General features: G+C 36.9%; 1 protein-coding gene across 1 annotated transcript in view; it reads right to left on the bottom strand.

The window, feature by feature from the left end:
• Positions 1-22,023, bottom strand: part of SCAMP1 (secretory carrier membrane protein 1) — a 38,926-nt gene that overhangs the window by 4,914 nt on the left and 11,989 nt on the right. The window contains exons 2-8 of the mRNA XM_083819027.1: positions 17,916-17,993; positions 8,993-9,091; positions 8,614-8,725; positions 5,194-5,322; positions 3,714-3,873; positions 1,973-2,074; positions 280-397 (exon numbers count right to left, since the gene is read on the bottom strand). Of these exons, the coding sequence (XP_083675153.1) occupies positions 280-397; positions 1,973-2,074; positions 3,714-3,873; positions 5,194-5,322; positions 8,614-8,725; positions 8,993-9,091; positions 17,916-17,993 (798 nt within the window). The remainder of the gene's footprint in view (positions 1-279; positions 398-1,972; positions 2,075-3,713; positions 3,874-5,193; positions 5,323-8,613; positions 8,726-8,992; positions 9,092-17,915; positions 17,994-22,023) is intronic.

The raw sequence follows: 22,023 nt of genomic DNA, 5'->3' as shown, positions 1-22,023 counted from the left end.
TTATCCCACTCACTGTAGGCTTACCTCCCAACTTATTTGGACTTACCCTTCCCCATCTCAGTTTGCAGAAAATAAGTGCATTGTAAAAACAGCTGAATGTAAATTGAATAACAGTTCAAGAAAAAAAAATAATACTATAGAAGCACAAATGTTAATATGTAAGGCAGACCCTAAGAATATCATGTCATGCCCATTACTTTGTGAGAGCATACCTCTCCCAAGCAGGAAAACAAAATCTATACCAAACATAGAAAGAGAAGAGTGGAATAAGTAACTTACCTTTTTAAACATAACTAATGAGATCACAGCGGACGCTGTGAAAAGTGCAGCTATGATTATCATCATAATGCCAACTGGGATACTTTTATTAAGACCAGTAAGAGACGAAATCCATCCACTGAAGAAAGGAGAAAATAAAAACTTTACGTTGCACAGCATAAGCACACTTTTCTACTTCTTCTTTAGAAATAACACAAAAACATGTCATACACATACAGCTTCCGTGTGGGAAGACCCATTTAACTGTATCCACAGAGTGATGGTTTGTTGATTGGGATTAATGTAATAATTTTTTGAAAGTAAAAAGGAGAACATCAGATTAACCTACTACAAGATCACTATATCTTTTGACATCTCTCCATTTTTTGAAACTGAAACACCACCAAAGTACAGTATCAAATTTGAAACCACAAAAGCAGGTTGTCTTATGAAAAATAAAACATCAAGACAGGAAAGATTCTTCCAATGAAAAGAGCAAAAATATTCTGTAAACCCAAAGACCTTAAAAATTTCCTCTATCTGCTTCAAATTGCTTTGATATCTCTGATGTCTAACTGGACTTCACCACAAATCTCCAAAATTCAAACTGTAATTAACATCTTCTGATGATCTGGATACTTTTCACAACCATATGCCAAGTATTGTTAAAAGCACATTCTACATGTGTGGAAAGTTGTCCCTCCAAAATTACTTTTCCTCCCCCCCCCCCCCCCATGTCAATCAAGGTATCAATGAAAAAGGAAAACACTGGATTTGAGAGCAAAAGTAGTGAAAAAGAGGTTTTCCTTATACTCTAGTTCTAAAACAATAATGTTTTGTCTGCTGTACAAATGTTTGGAAGTTTGCAGCAAAATGTCACTGATACAGAGAAACGTCATTACCAGATCCAGTACTGCCAGTCATAGTTCTCCATATCATCTCATCTGGCTACTGTAACCATGCTTTTAGTTAATTCTGTTTTGTTTGGTTATTTATTTTTTTTTCCTCCAAGAACGGTATGATTCCTAACAGCTTTTCCATGTAAAATCTAAGTACACTCTGAAGCTTACAATAAGGGCTATATATACATAAAAGCTTCACGTAAATGCTATATACTTACAAGCAGCAAAAAAGAAAAATCAACAATTACGAGCTGATTCAGACAAACAAGCTTTTCAAATAATATTTAAGATAGACCACCATATTCACCTGAATACAATGTTGACTCATTCTTCAAATTTTAGCTGAAAATTTCATTAGCAAGTAGGAAGTATATTAATATAATTACAAATAACTGAATATCCAAAACACCAGACAAGTGGCATGCTATTATATTATGTCTAAATTACTCTCATTTTCTCTAAGTTTTCCTTTTTTCAAGTTCTAAAAATAGATCACATAACATCTCTACACACCACTAAAACAGAGGAGATAAAAGAGTAGTCCAGGGTGGCTTACACTGAACAATAAAATTCTGACCAGCCTAATAATAGCAGTACTTCACACACTTTCACCATGTTTTTCCTAGTTAAGAGCACTTTAAAAATGCCTTTTTGGGTGCTAAAATAAACAATTTCAGTGAAAACAAATATATATATATATATATATATATACATACATATATATGTATTTTGAAAAAACACATTGCGGTTGCTATATCAAATGTGTTTGTCTAACAGACAATATACAAGGCTACAGAAAACACAATACTTACCAGTTTCCCCATCTTTGAAATCCTGCAGCTTGAAGTACATGTACAGCAAACTGACAGATATATACAAAGAAGAACACAAAGAATCTGAACGAACTGTCACTCCTGAAAGAGGGGAATAAAAGATTAAAAGTAGCCAGGAAATGAACGACTTAACAAATGCTGTTGTACCAATATAAAAAAAATGCATTAAATAGAGGAAAAGTATGCTCATTTTTTGATGATATCTTCAACTGTCAAGCAGTAATTCTGTGGTTTTGGAGAGTTTATTTAGAGTCACTTCTACTTCTTTGATTTAATATCTTTGCCTTCTTCTCTAACAGAGGTGAGAATAACATCATGATTCTATTACTCAGTGTTTTGTTCAGCACACAGCAGGGCCTCTTAGACTAAACATATCAGTTTTGCTACAGTGAATGAAGAATAGAAGTCTACTCCACTTTCAGACTGAAATTTACAGCACTGGCACTATGGGAAGAAAATATTTTACTTGTAAAAGGAAATAAAATCTAATATGGAATTCCTGAAACATAATGGAGATCACAATACTGCTGTTTAAAAGCAAAATACACAAAATACGCTTGCTATTTCAATTACTGAAATGTCAACTTGAAAGACTGAAAGTGTTAAAAGCCTGTCAAAAACAGAAATATAAATAAACAAGGAAAACCTCACAGAACTCAAAAACTAATGATCACATGATATGCTTCCTACCAAAGTCCTAAAGAACGTAAAAATCACTTAGTTTAGTAACTGATTAAGAACATGGAACCAGATTTTGCTAGTGGTAGCACTTCTCGCAGAAGGAAATTTATTTTCATTTCTATTTACTTAACTAGTTCAGTTCAATAATTATTTCATTTTCTGCTGAGCGACTGAAAGAAAGTTGAAAATGCAAGTAGTAGATTTCCTTTTCCAACCAAACAATATTCACTAAGAAAGGCTATGGATTCACAAAATCTAAAATTCTGAAAAGTAATGTGACATTCTGAACTCCTCCAGCAAATCGGGAATAATAATTATTTACAAAAATCAAGACAAACCAAAAAAACCTGCTAAGAGAGATCATATCAGATTCATAACCCTTTAATGAAAACTATAACTTGAAATATTCTCTGTATTTTCAATTGATCACAGTTCTCACCCACGTTGCTCATCCTGTTTAAGGATATAAGCCTTATATAAGCCTTAAGGATATAAGAATTGTATCATATATGGATATAAGAGTCATATAGTCATAACCATGTAAGAATCAAATCATATAGTTTAACTTCCATTTGCACATGCTAATGTGAAAAAAATACAAGTCTGCCAAATACAGACTGCTAAAACTGAAAAAAAAAATGAATTTGATTATTGTATGCTCTACTCAAGAATCTAGGTCTATGGCAATTGCAGACATTGCAGTTCACTTAACACTCTAACATTTTTAAACAGAGCTTTATGAATTTAATTCAGGAAGCCAAAGATTTAAGATACCCTTAACTATTAGCCTGCTCAGATTCTTCGTGCAAAGGGATAGGAATATAATGCAAATTTTCCTTAAAATTGTTATCAGCCCCCAATAAAGTTAATTTCCTACAAATACTATGTTAATGGTAAAAACTGTCAATACTTTAAACGACATTCCATGATAGTTCTAAATAATCGCTGTCTAATAATTACAAAAATTCTGGAATGTTAATGCATTTCAACAAGTGTTAATATATTTTTAGAATATCCTAAGTTACGGTAAACTTGTTACCTGAAGGCTCCATAAAGTGGTCTGTACCAGCAGACAAAAGAACAAGGTGTAAAAAGCAAGAACCAGAGGATACTCAATCCAAAATCAACTCCTCGTGTAGCATCAACGTAAAACCAGGCCAAACATCCAAAGATATTAAGAAACAGTGTCACTGTGTGGACTGTAGAAGAAAAAAAAAAAAACAAAATAAGTCTTAATTTAATTATGTTAACATAAGAAATTATTATAACTGTTATAGTAATACCTAAACAGAGCATTTTTAAGTACAATATAAACATGCTGACAATAATTAATAGCCTTTCTCTGCAATAAGCTCATTTTTATACAGTCTTCTGGCTTTCCAAGCCAATATTCCCAAGTGAAAATACTGAACAATAAAAATCAATTATTATCAGGTATATGGTGAAGAAAAAACTGTCATAAAAATTAATTTTCAATATTAAAAGGATGAAAAAAGACCTTTCCACTGCTGCAGTAATTGACACTTCCACAGTAGCTACTAGATACAGATGTTTGCACTTTTTTAATATGCTGTTTACTTTCTCTATAAATGCAGACTATCAATTTTAATATTACAATATGAACCTACTGTATTATTATGTTTAACAGAAAAGCTTATAAATGATATAAATTCAAACAAAATTTAGCTCTGTACATGCTCTAATTTGAAAGGAACTTAAAAAAAAATCTTAACCAAACACTCTGTGAATTCTACATCCCCTTATTATAGTAAAAAATATACTAATGGCATCAGAGCACCAAAATCTTTGGAATTTCCTCAGTATGAGAGTATGTATTAGGCTCTTATCACACTGGACAAGACAGACAAAACAAATGTGATGTCATTTGCAAATTTGATTCATTCAGCATTTCTCCAACCACAACACAGCACCTGAATGAGAGCAAAATTAACCCCACGAAGATTCTTCTGGGCATGTTTGGTGCAAAAAGGATAGCTGTAACATGGACTGATTTTTCAGCTAATTTACTTACACTACTTTTTTTTAAATAGACTAAAGTGATATTAAGTTCGTATTACAAACTAAAACTATACTAAACTAAAACTATGCATATTAAAGCAAATGGCTATTACTCTTTTCAAACTCACAAGTCTATTATTAACACTAATCATGAACTGTATTTCTTAACATATAAACTACTTTTAAAAACAGTATAATTATTTCTCAGGTAATAAATGGTCAAATCTGGTTTTACAACAACACTGATATTTAAAACAGAAAAAAGCAATATACCATGAACAAACTGCTTTAGGGTAATCCTTCCTCTTTTTTTTTTCCCCACATAAGTTTCTATGAAAAAAAATCAATACTTTTAAAATCAAAGCTAACAAAAAGATTTCACTTAAATGTTTAACTTCCGGATTGTAAAAATATATCTCATTACAGATGCTGCAAAACCCAAAGTAACCCAAATTCAAGTTTGAATTGGCAATTTGTTTTTTCTTTTAAAAAATACTTACACATCCACAAATAGTACATAATCTTTACTGTCTTCTGGAATTCTACAGGGATATCTACAGAAAAGTCCTGGTAGAAACATGGACCCACTGGAAAATTCTCAGGAAGAGGTGGCCAGTTATTTTTTCTACCTGCAAATCAGAAAAAAAAAAAAGAGCCTTATAATACAGCTTTTATTTCTGTATACTAGAAAACGATACACGTTTGGTCTTGTTCAAATTGTTTTATGCACAAGAGTTCCACAAGCATATAGACAGCTTGAGCTAGCAGAACTCAGAGAGTTTTATCAGCAGTCCTCACACAAATTTCAGAAATAAAATATGACAAAATACAGCCAGATCAAGGAAAGCATCCTTGTAAAGCACTAAGCAGGTATCTGATAGTTCCTATAAAGAAATAAGAAAACAGAAACCTTATGAAAACACTCAGATTTGGGCAGAAAAACAATTTTTCAGAGTCCCTTGACTTTTAAATGCACATTTCCCTAAGTCCCACCATACACACTCACTCTGTTGAACACAAAGACTATGGAACAAATGACATTCTTAATTCTCAGAATCCTGATATTTCTCACACTGGTGTATCTCTAACACTTTTAACTACTTCCCAATATAGTTTACAGATAAAGCTTTGCTTCAAAGCCTGTAAACATGAAGAAAGGCAGCTATTTAAATGTTCTTGACTACAGTACAGTATGTCCTACAGCACCAATATGTATGGATATAAAGTTTTCCGGCCGAGTAAGGACACAACAAAAGACAAACAGTATCAGACAGCACACTGTACTAGGGTGTGTAGATACATACTCAGAGGCTAGGGTGAGTAGATACGTTCTACTATGCACAGACTCAGAGATTCAGGTAAGGTAACTATTAACAAAGCACTTCAAATTCTGGATTCAGCAGATACATTGATCACTATATTCCAAAACTAAACTAAAGACTAACCTAAAGACCTAAAGGACCCTTTACTTGAAATTCTGACAAGGTTTTGCTTGCAATTTCTTTTTTAACCATAGCTTTCCTAGCAGTTTGCCTGCTAAAAAAAACAGAAAACTTGCACATCTTACATATTTGTATTATTGAATTATTTTTTCCCCTCACTCAAGACAAGATGAAGCTGACAGTTCTGTCCAAAAAGGTCCGAAACAGTGAGTACCTGTTGAGTTTACTGTCTCTTCCACTGAAGATTTTTTTACCTAGCCTTCAAGAGCTGAGGATTTTCAGAGGAAGCCTATGAAAGGTAATAAATTAATATGCCCATCCATATTAAAAACTACTCTGGAATTTCTTGTATGAAAGATATCTGATAACAATTCAGATCTTTATTCTGCAATTTATAGTTATTTCTGTCAGGACTAAAAGTTTCAAGACAGAGTCATAGAAAAATTCAGATACGTTATATAATTTGAGTTATTAAGAATAGTATTTAATGTTCTTTTCCACCCCAGTGGCAAAGGTTTCAAAAATTTCAACAAAGACTGAGAGACAGCTTGATGAGATGGCTTGATACCTTAGGTATTACAATCTTTAGATACTCATTTTCCAAGACAAGCGAAGACCCAGCTCAGAGTTATTTCTTTTAACACGTTACCACCTCAAAGGCTACTAACAAAACTTCAGTGACCTGCCTACAGTATGAATGCAGACACCTCCAAACTAGCTTCATGCAGAAAAATGGATTTTTCAGATATGCCCAAATGAACTAGCTGAAATAGGAAGCAGTACATTTTAACCAGCTCACGTACAATGCTGCCCAGACGTGGAGCTGAGCAGACCTACCAGTTTTAAGCTTTATTGCACTGTAGTTGATCGTACGTGAAGACAGTGTCCTAGATGACAGAGTTGGAGTCAATGATCCTTGCGGGTCCCTTCCAACTTGGGATATTCTACGATCCTATATGCAGCCACCATTTTAAACTGAATACAGTACTACTGAATACAGTACTACTGCAAAAGACCCTGCCCTGCAATCAAGACACCTCTACAGTGTTTCCGAAGGAGTTTCAATGACTGTGCAAAAGAAATAAACTATCAAAAGGAAAAGAGTATTCTTCTCTTCAGTCATGACATACAATTGCTGATTTGCAGCAATTTTTACACAATCATTTAATAAAAACCTAACACATTCCTTCAAGTTTTAAGAGATCTCTCATTTCTGTTCAGCCTTACTAAAGAATCCTTTAGATTCTTCACACTTTCTTCAAGAACTTTGATCTTAACAACTGGAACTTAGTAACACAGTAAATACCATTTAAAGAATATTCTGAAACATGGACAGGGTATTATATTGCCTAAGATATAGATGAAAGGAACAGAACTGTTACTAAAGCCTGGAACAGATAAGTAATCAATCCAGACCATCAATGCAAGTTACTGATATCAGGTGAAGGGTAATACATGGAGAAGGAAATGAAAAAATTACAAAAAAAAATCATTATGTTGGAGGAAAGGTACAGAGATTTAATGAAAATATTGAACAGAATAAATACTGTGAAAATTTAAAATGGTTTAATAAAGGGACTGTAATTCTGTTCCTAAGAACAGCAGTTCCCCATTCCCAGACCCTAGCATGTGACATGGTAGTAACTCAAATTCTCAGGGAATTTTCTAAGCAATTATGTAATTGGGAATTCTACTACTGTATGTTCAATTTCAAGAGGAGAAAAGAAAAAAACACCAGGAAATGATGTTGAAATACAATAGTCAGAATTCTAGATACAAGTGAAAAGACCACACAAAGACAACCTTGCACACAGTGTTTTGCAGTCTTTTTCTAATTTCATTCTGAAGTTCTTCCTTTTCAAAGGGAATATTCACATAATATGCTCTTCCGGCATAGTATCTTCAGCTAAGAGTACGTGTATCTTCTCATTTGTGAAAGTACAGTATAAAAACTGTTTGTATTAAATGGCACAGTTAAAATTTGTAGTAGAATGAGATGCTGATCTTGATTATAGGTTCTAAGTGTCATACCAGAAATTAATAACACTCTTTTTGCTATTTGCATGGAATATTATGTCTGCAACACAGCAAAAGTTAAGAAAACATTACAAAAAAAATCGAAGTTCTTGTACAGCTATACATAATGACAGAAGACAAATCAGAGACATGCTACTTATGAAGTTATTTTATTTTTTCCTCAAAATGCTCCACTTTATTCAGAGTTACCTGGATATTACCTTAAAATAAAAATAACTGATAGGACAGAGTAACATGTAACAAAGGCCACATTTAGAATTGTTGCTGTGAAAATCTGCACAGGACAAGCCAATTTTTATTGACTTCATGCACTGTTCCAAATGAGATAAATTTTCTTTTCCTGAAGAGATTATAAAAATTTAAACAATGTAACTGTAAAACAAAAACAGTTTCTAAGAAGTTTAATTCTGCAATTTAAAAAAGTATTTTTTTCAAGCATACCCCCCTGCTGATTGAGACTCTGCATTTCCCTTTCCCTGCGATCCAGTTCAGCTGCTTTTCTTTCCAGTTCTTCTTGACGCTTTAGCAGTTCTGCCTGGGCCAAGGCATGCTCCTAAAGAAAACAGGCATTGTTAGGTATTGTTAAAAAAAAAACAACCCAAACTCTGAATATTCCATGTCTATCTCATATAATTAAGAATTTCCAGTTATGAATGAAGACTGACTTGGTACTGCATGAAAACATAAAATAACTTAAAAGCAGTATTAATTTCTATAAATCAGTAGGAAGCAATGCTTATTTATAAAAGACATTATTCCAGAAGGACATTTATATAACTATAATTAAATGGAATCCAGTACCTGAAAGTTATAGACAAACCTTTGCAATTTGCGTGTAAGCAGGTGGTTCTTCTGTTGGTTTCATTATTGCTGGCTGAGTACTGGGTACATTAGGCATTTTCACATTTCCTGGAGGAGCCTAAGAAAACAAGATAATTATAGGGAAACAGTCTCCTATTATAATAAATAGGTTTTCATTAAGTCTGTAGGAACTGATCCAGTTGTTTTAAAGGAAGTGTTACTGATAAAATCTGATGTGCTACCTGTGATACTTATAACTTGAGGAAAAAGAAGATAATATTCCATGGTGCAGCATTCTGCTTAGCTGTTTTTGCAGGGCACTGCTTGCCATAAACACACATGGAATTTTATGGATCACTAGAAAGTAAATAAAATTTTAATTTTGTTCAGACATGAATATGGGTGAGGGCAGTTATTTTTAAGAGAATTGTATGAGTTAACTCAATTCTCATGTGACCTACTCATATTCTCAAACACAATGTCATTTATTAGTAATGTCTTCCAGTGCTTTCTACTTAACAAAGGCTTAAATCACCTGGTTAACCAGAGAAGCAATGTACCATATTCAGTTTTCAAATTCAGGACTCAATCTATTGCTTAACTATTCCACCAGTAGTTACTGTAGTATCTAGTTTCAAGTACCTGTGCCAATTTGGTCACTGGTTGTTACCTATAAAAAGCAGCTTACAAGAAAGTTTTTGAGGGTCTTTTTTGTTTGTTTCTTGTCCTGCTTAATCCTGTTTGTCATCTCCTCCAATTTTCTCTACATCAAGTAGATCAAGTCTCACCATCTTCAAACATAAGATACTTAAAAATCCTGCTCCAGAATAACAAAAAGCTAATGATCAAAAACTGTATACATTACACAACGTAGGCCAAACCGAAAAAAAAAAAAAGGTCTGATTATTGTAGCCCTGTGGCTGAAGTAACAACAGTTTTGAAAGCACAACTTAACCAATAAGCAGATGCTTGCTAGACTAAGGAGCATGACTGCCTACAGTCTCCAGTAAGAGCCCAGCAGCCTTCCACAGACACATGTAATAGTGTTAAAAGTGAACGGGCAGACCAGAAAATATTTGAACAATGAATTCAAAGATATTTATCCTCTAACGATACTTTGTCAAAACAGCCTGAACTGCTGCTAATGATTGGAACGTGTATATATGCTTATAAATAGAGGAACCAATTGTAACACTCGTTAAAGACACATAATTAAAGATGCCAGTCAACAACATATATACCACATTAATATGAGGAACCAATTACATAGAAGATTCTTCAGATTCAGATTTCTGCTTTTGTTAGGCTCCACTATATGCTGTCATCTATACAGTGCTTGACTTGTTGCACATAGTCATGACTATGCATGCACCTGCTTGACTGCATGTGAAAAAAATCCAGTCCCTACATAACAGCATGTGCTCCATGGAAGAAACGAGACTGAAACAGTATCTTGGAGCTGGAGTATGCATTCTGGAATTCTAAGAAAGTCAAGAGGGGCTGTGGGACAACAGTTGTTTGGGGATGTTATAAAAGCTACCACCTCAGCAGACTCTTGAGACTGGTGACTCCTCTGGGACTCTCCCTCCTCCTGGGGACGTTTCCTACTGCTGAAGCCCAGCCCTGTGCACCTTGACACACTGAAGGCTCTCCGTCCAAGGCTGATGAATGCAGCTACTGCTTTTCTGTTTCCATGTCTGGATCATCGCAAGGTTAAACACATATCCCTGTGTCCACAGAAGGACGTTAACATGGCCAGCTACGCGAGCTGCCACAGGCAGGGCACTGCCTTAAACACTGCCCCCACAGAACACTGCCAGAACTCACATAAAACACTGGTACATGCAGTCGCGTGCCATCCCTCCTCTCTCAGGCAGACCACTATTACCTAGGGTATGACCACAGACAGATACTGGCACCTAATCCACTCTAGTCTCTCCAGCTGCTGGTATGCAGCATGCACAGATGGGGTAGCGTGAAATTACACAGAAAAATAGTTAAGAAAGGATTTAACAGAAGCTGCAGTGATGAGATGCATGGCTCTGTCAGATGAGTGTACTGACAGACTGCCCCCATCTGCTAAGAACTCAAGAGGAAAAAAAAAGCAAAAAGTCACTTCTTATGTGGAATCTAAATGGCTACACACTCTCCTAGGTAGTTATTTTTGAGCTACAGAAGGTACAACTACACCATTCAACCATTTCATTTACAGCATTTTAAACTCATGTTACCCTAAGTTTTCCTACCGAACTGAAGAACCCATTTTTATACTTCCAATCTAAGCTAAGAAGCAGTGAAAAAAGCCCCACAGCTGCTTGAGATAAAACAAACAGAAGTTTGCCCTGGAAAATCATCGTTCAGCTGTAGAAAAGGAAACATAGTTGTGCAGTTCCAGACTTTCCTATAAGTAAGAAGTCCTTAAGTAAAGAAGGTACATCTTCAAGCTCTAGCATGGTACTGCATATCTGGAGAACTGCAGGGACTCAAGTAAAAGTCCCGCTAGCAAACAAGTTTATTACTGCACTGACATACATAGTAATTAAAGGGTACAGGAAAGAAAAAGTAAGGAAAAATGTTGTTTACCATAAGATATTTCTGGAAAACAGTTAACTTCTTCATTAAGCCACAAATAATTTATTATTTTATTTCGTCTTCCTATATTTCCTAATATTCAGTAATCACTAGCAAAACAGCAGATTAATAAAATGCATACATGACTGTGAGAAAAATCTCAATAATTTTTTCAGACAAGGTCTTCTGTGAAGCTATTTTATTCATGATTGCAAAGGCAGGCATCCTGCAAGCAGCAGCACCCAGCAAAAGTACATCATAACCTTATATTCCCTATTACCTGATGCTTGATTCTTCCTGTCTCCTCACTGGCTGAGTACTACAGGTTCACAAACTACTCGACGCTTATAGCTATACCATATATGTACTATTTGACCTACTGTTAATTTCTCCTTTTCCTTTTTTTTCTTCTTCTTCTCTTGTGGCTAGAGGGCCTGTGATTTTCGTTTTTACTGATTTCACACTGCTTGTCCTGTTTTTCTTAGCTATCCTCCTTATTTTGGGGACAGTGGGACCTTCCCCTTACCTGCTTAATGTACTCCTCACTGCTATGCCACTGTCCGGCCTACACAATCACTTTAGAATATGCAAGGTTAGTGAAATTTTCTACTGCAAAAGCACCTTCTATTACAAAAACACAACTTTATTTCTCACAGGACAAACAAGCAAGAAGCAGAGAGAAGAGAGAATAGGCACAGTAAGCCTTAATACAAACAGGGTCCTCAAAAGAGTGTTGTTTCATAAATTCAATTAAAACATACTCAAAAAAGTCAGAGAAACAATCATTTATTAGTGAATTACTATTTTGTTTAAAACAGTAAACTAGAAAGTTCTTTATACAGTTATTAAAAAGGCACTACACAGCAAAATTCCACAAGTTCATTTTGCATTAATTTCCAAATACAGAATAAGTACAGGCTTGCACTAATTACTATCTCTTAAGTAAGCTCGATTAAGAATTAAGCTAACTTCATAAAAAAGGTCCAAAACCAATTCCAATAAAAATCCTTATTGGAGTGTTAGCCAGCTTACAGTAGGTTCTTTTACAGTCTCATGTGGTGAAGTATTTACAAGTTGTTGCCTTGAAAAATTGTCTAAAATAGCAAAGCACTGCTGTAAAAGATTCACAAGACTCCACCTGGAGCACTGTGTTCAGCTCTTGGGGCTCCCAGCACAAGAACAAGGACCTGTTAAAACAGGTCCAGAGGAGGGCCACGAAGATGATCAAGAGTGCTGGAGCACCTCTCCTATGAGGACAGGCTGAGGGGGTTGGGGTTGTTCAGTCTGGAGAAGGCTCTAGGGAGACCTCACTGCGGCCTTTCAGTACCTAAAAGGGGGCCTGCCAGAAAGCTGGGGAGGGACTCTGTCAGGGACCAAAGGGATAGGACAAAGGGGAATGGCTTTAAACTAAAAGAGAGGAGATTCAGATTAGATGCTAGGAGGAAATTCCTCACTTGGAGGGTGGTGAGGCCCTGGCATAGGCTGCCCAGAGAGGTTTTGGATGCTCCATCCCTGGAGGTGTTCAAGGCCAGGCTGGATGGGGCTTTGGGCGACCTGGTCTGGTGGGAGGTGTCCCTGCCCATGGCAGGGGGTTCGAACTGGGTGATCTTTTGAGGTCCCTTCCAAACCAAACCATTCTGTGATGATTCTACATCTCTTCCTTCCCCCTCTCAAATCTAACAGTGCAATCCATCCATCTGGAGCCTGGAAGACTTTGCCCCACACTAAGCGTAACGAAAACTTGAAAACAAAACTTGGCACATGCTAAGTAAATTTGTGGTTAAAGGAGCAAAGTCTGGCTTACTGGCGTATTGAGCCAATGCTTGAGAGTTCTGCCCTAATTAAGATATAATTTACTACACTTACGAAATGAAACAGATGCACTTATTGATCAGCATACATGGGGCCTTGTTGGGATTGTTGTTACTTTTAATACACGGGATGTTACGTGTTAGAACTAAACAAACGGATTAGATATTATAGATAAAAATCACTGTAAGAACTGTCAAACACTGGAACACGCTTCCAAGTAAGGCCACTGATCCTTGGATTCATTCAAAACTCAGCAGCGTAAGACGCTGAGCAACGTGATATAGTGGCTCGCTTTGAACATGGGTGTGAAGAAAATGACCTCCAGAGGTTTCTTGCGACCTACAACTTGGCACTTATTTTGTCATACTTGTCCAAATGCTATTGATTATTCATTCAAGTATTACTGGGGATTTGCGTAGAGGAGAGAGATACCTGACTGACTTAAAACGTGGGTAAGATTGAGGAGACATTAGCAAAAAGGCACATGATCAGCAATCGTCTTTTGTAAGGGTGTAATACTAATTACTCAGACTTGTATTGCAAGAACTGCAATGACTTAGGGCAAGGAAGCTGGTGAAGGGTCTAGAAAACAAGTCTTATGAGGAGCAGCTGAGGGAGCTGGGGTTGTTTAGCTTGGATGAAAGACAGCTCAGGGGAGACCTTATTGTACTTTAAAACTACCTTAGAGGAGGGTGTACTGAGGTGGGGATCAGGCTCTTCTCCCATGCACCAAGTAATAAGACAAAGGCAAATGGCCTCAAGTTGTACCAGGGAAGGTTTAGGTTGGATATTAGGAGACATGTCTTTACTAAAAGGGTTGTGAGGCACTGGAATAGGCTGTCCCAGGAGATCTTCAAGGAATGTGTAGATGTAGAACTTAGTAGTATGGTTTAGCAAGGGACTTGTCAGAACTAGGTTAAAGGTTGGACTGTATGATCTCAGAGGTCTTCCCCAACCTTAATGATTCTGTGACCTCTGGACATCACTCGATACTATCACATCTTAACATCATACACAACTGACAACTGTCCAGGGGAACTGAGTAAACCATTTTTAGAGATCCTACTTCACAGATCCATGGTCTTTGACCCTCGCAGCCAGAGGCTACGAGGTACTAATACCCTGAAATTCAACCAGCCCCACTGTACAGCACCCCTTTCCATCCCTATCCCAAATGGGGCTTCTTGGACAGATCTTTTTATTTCACCGCTTTGCTGTCAAAGCTGTAATGGACAAAGAAGGAAAACAATATAACCTTTCCTGAAGGGAAGAGGCTGGCCAAAGATAATTGCCAAAGACATTCTCTTGAACAGATCTCCCCGTAAGCATGAAGTAGTGTATTTACCAGTGGGGGAAAGTTAGAGGGGAAGTGAGGGAGGAGGCTTTGAAAAGAAATCAGGTGTAACTGTGTAAATGATCAATCTGTTTTTACATTCAAACTTCATACAAACATTATATACAAATTCACTGTCCAGATGCAAGACAGAAGAAGGGGACCTATACTGGAATTTACTGAAAAATATTCCTCTAATTAATAATAATAATCAAAAAATAGAAGAACATGTCTAATGATTTTTTGTCAATTTTTTAATACATCAATTTGAAAGTGCACGTTACATGCATTAATGTGTCCATGCATGTTATATGCACACAGAGCTCAAAGTACAAGTTCAACATGCACCAGCAAAACTTGTAGAAGCAAGAAGGGATTAAAAGCCTCTTTTAACAGTAAAAAAAAAAAAAGCTTCTCTTTAACAGTAGTTTCATTAAATGATAAAGCAGAAATAATAATTGCCAAATTTCCTCTGTTCCTTGTTTTCAGAAACATAACAAAAGACAAAAAGTCCTCTCCATGGTGACTGCTAGAGACTGAAGATGCAAGATATTTAATATGACATTTACATTATTCATTTAAAATTGTTTGATTTAACAATCAGAAATAAGATGGGATTTGAAATTTGATAAGAGAACAAAAAAGACTCCAGATTTCTCATGTCAGATATCAAGTAGGTGACACTTGAGACTTAAAATCTATGCCAACTCACTTTCCTCATTATCTCTGAAGTATTATTTTCCTTCTAAATTTCCCCCTTCAGGTTTAAAGGATATAAGTTGACAGAGAAAAGGGAAAGGCACTGACAAGCTGGAAAAAAAAAAAAGAAAAAGAAATTCTGATTTTTTTTTTCCTGTCCTATCTTGATAACCAAGAAAGAATTGATAGCAAGCACCTCCCTTGGCAAAGGGAGAATGCAACTGAGCTAATATTGCCAGTGTCAGTATTCAGAATTTTGAGTCACTTTCTCACAGGAAAAACAGCAACAACAACAAAAAAATCCATATCTATGTTTGCATTTGCAATGGAGAAATGTGTACCATCCACCATGTTTTATTAACTTGAGTTTGGAGGGAAGGGAGAGTAAGAGTAATAAATAAACACTGTGTTAGTGTTATACAGTAAGACACCATCTTACCACTAGCTAAGATATACAGAAAATTTTGGGTTTATAGCTGCAGCATACCATTCTCAACTTCCCTAAAAGCTTGAACTATGCATTGTTACTTACACTGAAACATAAATATCATTTCAACTCACGCAAGCCAGTGGTTCTCAAACTAAAGAGCACAGAAATCTACAGGGCATGTTTTGCTACCACCAACCTAAGTCCTTTCTTAGGCACTTTTCACAAGTGCCACTATGATTTTCAAATATTAGAATTGGGATTACCCTCATAAAACTGCTCAAGATGGATAATCTTTGCAGCAAAGATAGAACGTGGCATAGCAGCAAATCAAAGCCCCCAGAAACCATCTGGATGTTCTTACTGTGTTGTGTTTTGAGTGCTGCTTAGAGCAGTTTCTAACCCTAATCTAACAGACATGATAATCCTCCAAGTCTAGCATTCACAAACACTGCTTTCCTACTTCTGTTTATCTGATCTTTAGAGGCATTCACTTCCACTGTCTCTTCTCCTATTCCTATTACATGCATTTATACATGCACTGTATGCCCTTCTCTTGTACACAAAGGAGGTAAGAGAAGACAGGTGACCACCATGGTGTTATAAGCATATCCTCAGCTATCAAAAATCATTCATGCAAATGCTTATCACTTTGGAATAAATAACTACAAGAAACAGAAAGGAAGGGAAGGGAAGGGAAGGATCATCTAAAGGCATGATTACTACTGCACTCATAGTTGAATATACACTTAACTGAAACGCCTTGCACAAGAAAATCTGCTAAAAAAACCTCTCTTCTTTCTTTGCAGAAAGCGAGCTGCTCATTCACCAGACAGTTTAAATAAGTTTGGTAACATCTTGGATTATTGACATGAATGTAGCACATATTTACTGTATCTGAACACTGACTTCAAGATTTCCCTTCCATACTTCCAATTTTTTGAGTGACATCTGTAATGAGCCATTAGAATTTCTTTTACATGTGCTGCTGACTGTCTGAAGCCAGATGACCTCAACCATATACTTCAGTTTTCCTTTTCCCACACAGCCACTTGTTGAAAAACATAAACAATAAACCAAGTCCAAGCACCTCTATAATTTTTTTTTAAACAAAATGTACTGTCTTTATGACTTACGGTCTGTTCAAAGCAATTTTGAAAATTGTCATGCTAAAAAAATAATACAATTTGTGATATTGTGAGTTAGGAGACAAAAAATCTGGACTTATTTAATGTTGCTGCTTGTTGTAAATATGCTGCCTTTAAGAGCTGATCCAAGACATGCTTGAAAAAAGGGTGCTTCCAGTAAGGAACTATAACGGTATATGAAGCCATACCACAGCACTGCAAAGACTTAAACAGAAACATTCACTGTCAGCACATTCAATATCTGCCATAGGAAGCATAAGCATACGTTTGAAAAATACAGTATTTGATTGCTGGAAGTTATATGGACAGACAGTACTCATCCATAGATTTTGCAAATCTTGCACAAGATCTTCACTATCAAAAGTAACCACTGAGAAGTGTTACAGCACAAATTTTCCATTTCATTCTTCGTATTTTTCCCCCAAGAGCAAAAATGAATACAAAGTAAATAAAAAATATACAAATCAGAAGCAAAAGCCAACTGTGTTTCTATGAGATAAATTACTCCTTTTAGTACAATATGACTATTCATAGTCTCTGAACTGTTACTTAAAGTAATGTTTTTCTTACTCTGAACAGAACAGAACTCTGAACAGTCAAATGGAAATCAAAACCAAGATACTTCCTTGGTGTGCCACATTCAGCTATAAAACTCAGAAAAGCATAAAGTACAGACTACCAAAAGTCTTACTGAATAGGGGAAAAATACAAATTTTGTTTTAGCTCCCTTTTAGGAAGAGGGAGATTCTTTAAGAGATCAAAGTTCACTTAAGTCAGTAAATCCACAGAATCCTCCGAATACTTTTGGGGAATATCTGTCCTTACAGATTTTCCATTATCTCTAGCTAACCCTTCACGTATTTTACAAAGTCAGTTCCAAACTCTGAAAACAATACCCAACAAATCTTACCTAAAAAGTTTAACAGCATGCTTAAGAAATAAATATGCTTACTGTTCTTGAATCAGAGAAAGGATTGTACTCATCTAGTCCTGGGGGAACATTTCTTGTGACTTGTGTAACAGAAGGATCCTAGAAGAGAAAACAGTTCCGTAAATGTATGGATGTGTATATAAGCAACCAGCCAACACTGAAATCATTATATCATAGAAAACTCAGCTTTTGCTTTAATCTTAAAAAAAAAAAAAAAAAAGGGTTTGTTTCATCAAGAAAGTCTGTAAATATCCACCTCTTCCTCTGTGCCTGAAATGGCATCATTCCACCCCAAGCTTCTTAAAAGTCTAGATTAACACACAAACTCCATCTATTACACATTTATAAGGAAGAAAGTTCTCAACAGAGAAGGGAAAAAAACTGTATGCTGCTATTTTGACCACTGTTCTTCACAACTATACACCCAACAAAGACCACTACAGAAGAAAGAACTTGCTTTAACTTTTGGTATTCCCTACCCAGAAGTCCCTCCAAAACCTTTGTGAATAGGGAAAGCATTTCAAAAAGTGAAGCTGAGGAAACAATGCCCCACAATGCCAAAAAGTACCTCTGGTTGAGCTTCTACCTAAACTGGTAAAATTAAGAAGAACGTACAATTTTTTCCTCCACTGAACTATACAAGAAGGAACACTCTAAGGTTTAGATGGACTAAGCAACTTCAGGAGTTAAACATTTCTGTGGTAGAAGCAGGTAGCCTTGGTTCTTTAGAAGTACCTGCTATCATAGAACAGACAAACTTCATATGAATAAAAATTGCACTTATTCCATATGGTGCCTGGTTCCACATACGTAATTTCTGTGGTTCAGCTTAAGGTTTTCTGTATCTTCAGAATAGAAGAATGAATGAACAGAGGGCTTTTTTTTTTAATTAAGAAATCCACTTAGTCTATAGGGTTAGTTACATTCATGTTCATAGAAGTATAGAAAAGTGTGTAATATTTCATATGTACAGAAACTACACAGAATAGCTTTAGATACACTATTTACTTATTTATAACATGTACAGATAAATATTTTCATGATTTCCATAGTCTTCCTATGTGAAGTCCGGGAACTTCACCGGACTGCCACAACTTCTCCAACATGATGGCCAGTGACTTAGCAACTACATCCACCAGCTCATCCAGGACCCAGAGATGCATCTGATCAGGTCCCATGGACTTGTGCACATTCAGGTTCCTTAGATGGTCTTGAACCTGATTTTCTCCTACACTGGGCAGTTCTTCATTCTCCCAGTCTTGTGTGGCTGGTGCTCTTGCTGGTGAACCCTGAGGCAAAAAGAGTCACTGAGTACCTCAGCCTTCTCCATATCCTGGATAGACAGGTCTCCCCTTTTCTTCCAGAGAGGGCCCACAACTTCCCTAGTCTTCCTTTTATCACTGATGTACATACAGAAGCCTTTGGTGTTGCCCTTGGTATTCCTGGCCAAATTTAATTCTAAAAGGGCTTTGGCTTTCCTAACCTGATCCCTAGCTGCCCAAGCAACTTCTCTGTACTCCTCCCAGGCTATCTGTCCTCACTTCCACCCTCTTTAGGCCTCCTTTTTTTTTTTTTTTTGAGTTTGGCTAGGAGCTCCTTGGTCACCCATGTAGGCCTCCTAGTTATTTTTGTCCAACTTCCTCTTCGTTGGGATGCATCGCTCCTGAGTTTGCAGGCAGTGATCTTTGAATATTAGCCAGCTTTCTTGGGCTCCTCTTCTCTCCAGGGCTTTGTCCCATGGTACTTTACCAAGAAGATGCCTGAAGAGGCCAAAATGAAGTTGACTGTGCTCCCTGCTTGCTGCCCTCAGGATCCTGAAATGCACCGTGTAATGGTCACTGCAGCCAAGGCTGCTCTTGAGTTTCACATTCCCCACCAGCCCCTCCCTGTTGGTGAGAAGGAGGTCCAGCACAGCACCTCTCCTTGTTGGCTCCTCTATCACTTGAAGAAGGAAGTTGTCATCAGTGCAATGCAGGACCTCCTCGAATCGCACTGATGACAGTGCAACAGGAACCTCCTGGATTGCCTATGCCCTGCTGTGCTGTCCCTCCAACAACTATCAGGGTGGCTGAAGTCCTCCATGAAAACCAGGGCTTGTGAATGTGAGGCTGCTGCTGTGTGTCTATAGAGGGCCTCACCTGCTTGGTCTTCCTGATCAGCTGGCCTGTAGCAGACCCCCAGTACAATGTCCCCTGTCCCTGCCCTCCCTGTAATGCAGACCCACAAGCTCTGTCAGCTCCTCATCCATCCCCAGCACTCCAGCTTCTCATTGACACAGCCCCCCTCCTCCTCTCCCTGAGCTGTCCTTCCTAAAGAGCCTGTATCCTTCTCTTAACAACACTCCAGTCATGGGGGCATTCCCACCATGTCTCCAGAATGCCATGATACCAAATACAGCAAAGGAGAGCAAATATTTCACAAGCTGTAGCCACAGATTTATTAAAATGTAAGGCAATTAAAAAACTTCAGCTATTAAAATGCTCGAGGCAAGGAGAACATTGCTTCAAAAATCTAAAAAACTTTGTTGCATAATTTAATTGTATTCATGTGCACATGTACACATAAAAACTAGCCTTTCTGCTTATGTAAAATGCTAGCATTTTTGGCTAAAGCACACATTTAGCTGGAAAGCAGTATTTTAAAAGTGACTGAACACAAATCAACCTCTCCTTAAATGAATACAAAGCAAAGTTAAATGCATTTAAAAATGAGCTTCCCTGCATTTGACTTACACAATAGTTAGTGATTTCAGCAAAGCAACCTTGGTGACAGTCTCCCCAACAAGTCAGCCATATTTTCCATTTCCATCCTAGACCTGAATGCACTGGTTAAACTAAAACCTCATGACGTTTTACATAGACTGACGGAGTATCTTCTTGTCACATATACTTTATTGAAGGACTGGCATAAAATATTGTGCAGATGAACAATAAAAATAAGAGAAAGCTTGGGGGGGGGATATTTGCTCTTTAAATTTGACTACAAATCATTTGAAACATTCAATTAAAAGATCATAATAAATAAGAGAAAAAATGAAAACTGACACTTGAATTGGGCACTAATTTACTAGAGTTGCTGGTATAAGATCGGTAAAGATGAATTTCTTAAAACAAAGTTAACACAAATAAGACAATTGCATAATTCAAAACACAGGACTGTAAAAAGTTTTATACATCTGAAAACTTTCAACTTACTGTGATGGCATATCTTACCCAAGCAAGTTGCTCACCCTCTCAGTTGCTCACTCCCTCCCCAGTGGGATGGGGAAGAGAACCAGATGGGCAAAAGCAAGTAGAACAATTAAAACGTGTGGGTGTTGAGATAAAGACAGTTTAAGTGGATTAAGGGACAGGGTGGGCACAAGCAGGAGGAATAACAAAACACACAAGCGATACAAGGGCAATTACTCACCATCTTCCACCAGCAGACAGATGCCCAGCCAGTCTCTAAGCAATAGTAATTTTGGATTCCTCTCCCCATATTATTACTAAGCATGATATTACATGGCACGGAATACCAATTTAGTAAAGGAAGGTCAGACGACCCAGCTGTGTCTCCTCCCAGACTCTTGCTCACCCCAGACCACTCTCAGGGGCAAACGCAGAGTGAGAAACAGAGAAGGCCATCATGGTGTGCAAGCACAGTTCAGCAACAGCTGAAACACTGGCACACTACAAACAGTGTTCTGGTCATAAAACTAAAACAGCACCACACAAGTTAACTATTAAAAGTAACTCCATCTTAGCCAGATCTAGTACACTTATTCTAGCCTTTAAACTACAGTGTGAATTAGGAGAGAATAAAATGCTCTCATGTTTATTCATGCTTTCTGAATTGTATTTCTTCCGCACATTCTCTCAAATTATTTCCTCTTCCATACATAAAAATGTTCTAGTGTAGACACGTATGAAACTATTGATAGATAACCAGTGGCCATAAAAAGTCAAATAGCAGTTAGTTGCTTAAAAAGCAAACTTCAGCACTCCTGTGCTTCATTGGTGCATTACTAACCAAATAACTCAGCCCAATTGTGCCCGTGAAGAATGCAATTATTTGAATAACTGGAATATCACAGACCCAAGAGACAACCACTCAACAGCAGCAAATTTCCAAAAAGCAGGAAAGAGTG

The sequence above is a fragment of the Anser anser genome (genome assembly GCF_964211835.1).
Source record: "Anser anser genome assembly, chromosome: Z".
Classification (NCBI taxonomy): Eukaryota; Metazoa; Chordata; class Aves; order Anseriformes; family Anatidae; genus Anser; species Anser anser.
Note: the sequence above shows the minus strand (reverse complement) of the source record. Positions and strands in the feature narration are given on the sequence as shown.